We start from the raw sequence: 3,415 nt of genomic DNA on the forward strand, positions 1-3,415 counted from the left end.
TTCAAACAGGAAGTGAATGCTCTTTAACTCTTCAAACTGGAAGTGAAGGCTCTTTTTATCTCATCATATCCTGCACGGATCAACAGCGACCGTCTAAGACTTACTTTTCAGTCTGTTGCTGTCTGCCTCTACATAACTTGGTTGTCGGGGAGTGACAGACACTGGTCTGTGGTTACCATGGTGACCACAAGGAGCCCCTGCAGCAGCTTCAACATTTCATTTGGCCCTGGTTTGAGCCAGCACCCTTCAACATTTCTGCTGAACTGTTGTGGTTAGCCTTAATGTTCTAATGAATCACTGCATGAAAGCACGATGATGCAGGCAGGACCTCCGCCCAGCTGAGGGTGTGAGCGTGTCGGATCATCACTGCTTGGACCGGTCCAACTGCGTGTTTTCATTGAGTTTGTCTAAACTTACCAAACATTTAGAGGAAACAAGTAAAACTTGGGTAAAGCAGCTTCCCTGCTGCTCTCTGAGTAAAACACGTTTTTTCCCATAAAGCTCGTTGGAGAGGATGTCCTGCAGGACCTTCCCACCTGGCAGGCAGGTGGTGGGGTGTCCTCCTGAGACCCGGAGCCAGACGAGTTTTAAGCTCAGGCTTCAGATGTGGATGGCAGATGGAGGGGATCCTGAAAGGGTGAAGGCTCAGGAGCAGGTGGATGCAGAAACCATGAAACGTTTATGAGAATACGTCCCAAAGAGGTTCTGGCTGAAGCAGGGACGAGCTGCAGGCTTCTGTCTTTAGTAACGCATGCCTTCCTGACCTCCTGCAGTCCGTCCCCTCTGATCCGGACGGGAAGCAGAGAAGTGATGTCTCTGTTTGAAGGCCGTGTCAGGGATGAGTGGACTCTCTATGAATTAAAGATGGGTTTAAAAAGCAGCTCTCTCGGGCTGCAGGGATGGATCCAGGCCCAAGTGTCCTCTGTCAGAAGCTACAAGAAGACGTTGCTACATCCTTTTTTATCAGTGGAGGCAGAAAGAGACATCCACTGACAAGCGTGAGATATCCTTCATGCAGACATGACCTATCTCACTGCAGAACAATTATTTTACAGAAAGGAGCCTGACGGAGCAGGATATGGGAGCTCCGCTTGGTACCCTTCACTGCTCCGAGTTTACAGCCGCAGAGGTCAAAGTTCAGAAGAAGCAGCCGACCCTCAGGGCTGTTTTTAGATTCATGTCCACACACAGGACAGCTTTGTTGGATGGAAGCCCAAGAAATGTTGCCATGTACGCTCAAACGAGACTTGTTTTTGTTTCTTTGTATCCTGTTCGTTGTTCAGACAGAAGATGAGCAGGAAGACGACGGGTTTGACCCTTTTCACCTGCAGGACTCGCTGCTGTCACCCAAAGCAGAACTTCACCGGCTTCATCTAAAGCTTTAAAAATAAATGTTTCAAAAGATCCCTGTTGTAAAAACATGATCATTGTTTCATCCTTCACGACAGAAACTTATATTTGGGCTGAGAACGTGACAGGAAGCTGGTTGTTCCTCTGGTCTCCTTTCTGGCGTTCTTCCACTCTTTTCCTCTGCCAGGAAACGTTCCCGCGGTTCTTCATCTCCTCATTCAGCTCCTGCTCACACCCCAGATTATGGAGGAATTAGGCTGGATTACTTATAATTCAGAGCCACACCACAGAAAGAACCGGGATGTGACACCCCCCGCCCGTCCCCTCCAGAACTACCAAACCAACGCCACAGTCCCACCAGGTGGGGACAGAACGCGCTGCGTGAAGACATGAGAGGCTCATGGAACTCATCTCACCGAAATGAGACGGAGCGCTCCAACAAGACGCACCGATCATCTGCAGCTCACAGGAAGCAGGCCGAACAACACTCGTGGGGCTTTTTGTATATCAGCTGACAACATCCATCCATCCATCCAACATCCATCCATCCAACATCCATCCATCAACATCCATCCATCCAACATCCAACATCCATACATCCATCCAACATCCATCCATCAACATCCATACATCCATCCAACATCCATCCATCCAACATCCATCCATCCAACATCCAAAAGCATCCATCCAACATCCATCCAACAAACATCCAACATCCATCCATCCATCCAACATCCATCCAACATCCAACATCCATCCAGCATCCATCCAACATCATCCAACATCCAACATCCATCCATCCAACCACCCTCCCACCATCCATCCATCCAACATCCATCCATCCATCTATCCATCCAACATCTATCCATCCAACATCCATCCATCCATCTATCCATCCAACATCCATCCATCCATCCTTCCAACATCCATCCATCCAACATCCATCCATCCATCCATCCAACATCCATCCATCCAGTATTTTTACTTGCTTCATCCCTTTCAGGTCACAGGGGTCACTGGTGTCCATGTCCAACTGTGTGAGAGGCAGAGGACACCCTGGACATGTCTCCAGTCCATCACAGGGACACAAAGAGACAACTGAGAGTTACCACTCAGCCTAACATGCATGTGTCCGAGTGGAGTATCTGGAGAAAACCCACGCAGCACAGTGAACATGCAGACTCCACCCAGAAAGGCTGGGATTTGAACCGGCGACCTGTTTGCTGAGAGGCAAAAGCTCTACCAGCTGAACCACTGTGCCGCCGTTTTTTAAGTCCCACCTGAAAAGTCATTTGAATTCATGTTGAAACGTGAGTTCAGTCTGATGTTTGTGTCTCTTTGGGTTTAGCTGGATTCTGGTTTGTTGTTTTGAGGAGTCGCTGATGAAGATTCTCATTCAGGACGTGGTGAATAAAAAGGTTCAAAACAACTGGACTGAAGACGTTTCACCTCATCTCAGAAACTCCTCGGATGAGAAGCGAGACGTCTTCAGTCCAGTTGTTTTGTTTAAAACCTTTTTATTTCATTCTTTTCAGGATGTTCTCTGATCCTTCCATGGTTTTTCTGTTTGTACCTTTCCATCAGTTGGCCACGCCCCCTCTCACCTGCTCCTGCAGGTGTTCATCATGTTTCTCATTAGTTTAGTCTTCCTGTCTCTCTGTCTGTCCCTGCGGTCCAGTTGGACAGGATCTGGTGTCCTTCGGTCTGTCTCCGCTGCCGGCGAGTTTCTTTAGTTAGTTTCTGTGTTGGCGCCGCGCCAGCATTTACTTCTTGAAATTAAAGTTTTCTGGAGCAACTTTTGAACTCCTCCCCTCAGTCAGGGGTGTGACCAAAGGGGGCCAGAGGGGGCCAAATAAATTGTTGCCCCCCACCCCTTGGCCAAACCATTTTATCCTCTAGAGGCTGAAGCTTTTGATAAGTGTACATTTTTCATTTCCCAGATTTATTTAGGACTATAAAAAACTCACAACCATAAAACAATTATTGTTTTTGTTCAGTGGTTAAATGTATAAATATATAAATTTTATTTAAAATTTAAAAAATAAACTTAAACCAACGTGGTCAA

General features: G+C 47.3%; 1 protein-coding gene across 1 annotated transcript in view; it reads right to left on the reverse strand.

Moving 5' to 3' along the window:
- Nucleotides 1–1,452: 1,452 nt before the first annotated feature.
- Nucleotides 1,453–3,415, reverse strand: part of LOC119420450 (gamma-aminobutyric acid receptor subunit pi) — a gene marked incomplete at its 5' end in the record, with an annotated part of 16,756 nt that continues 14,793 nt past the window's right edge. Inside the window, 1 exon segment of the mRNA XM_037687884.1 lies at nt 1,453–1,575. Within this exon segment, the coding sequence (XP_037543812.1) occupies nt 1,453–1,575 (123 nt within the window).

Source organism: Nematolebias whitei, chromosome 1 (assembly GCF_014905685.2).
Source record: "Nematolebias whitei isolate Nwh7 chromosome 1, NemWhi1, whole genome shotgun sequence".
Lineage (NCBI taxonomy): Eukaryota > Metazoa > Chordata > Actinopteri > Cyprinodontiformes > Rivulidae > Nematolebias > Nematolebias whitei.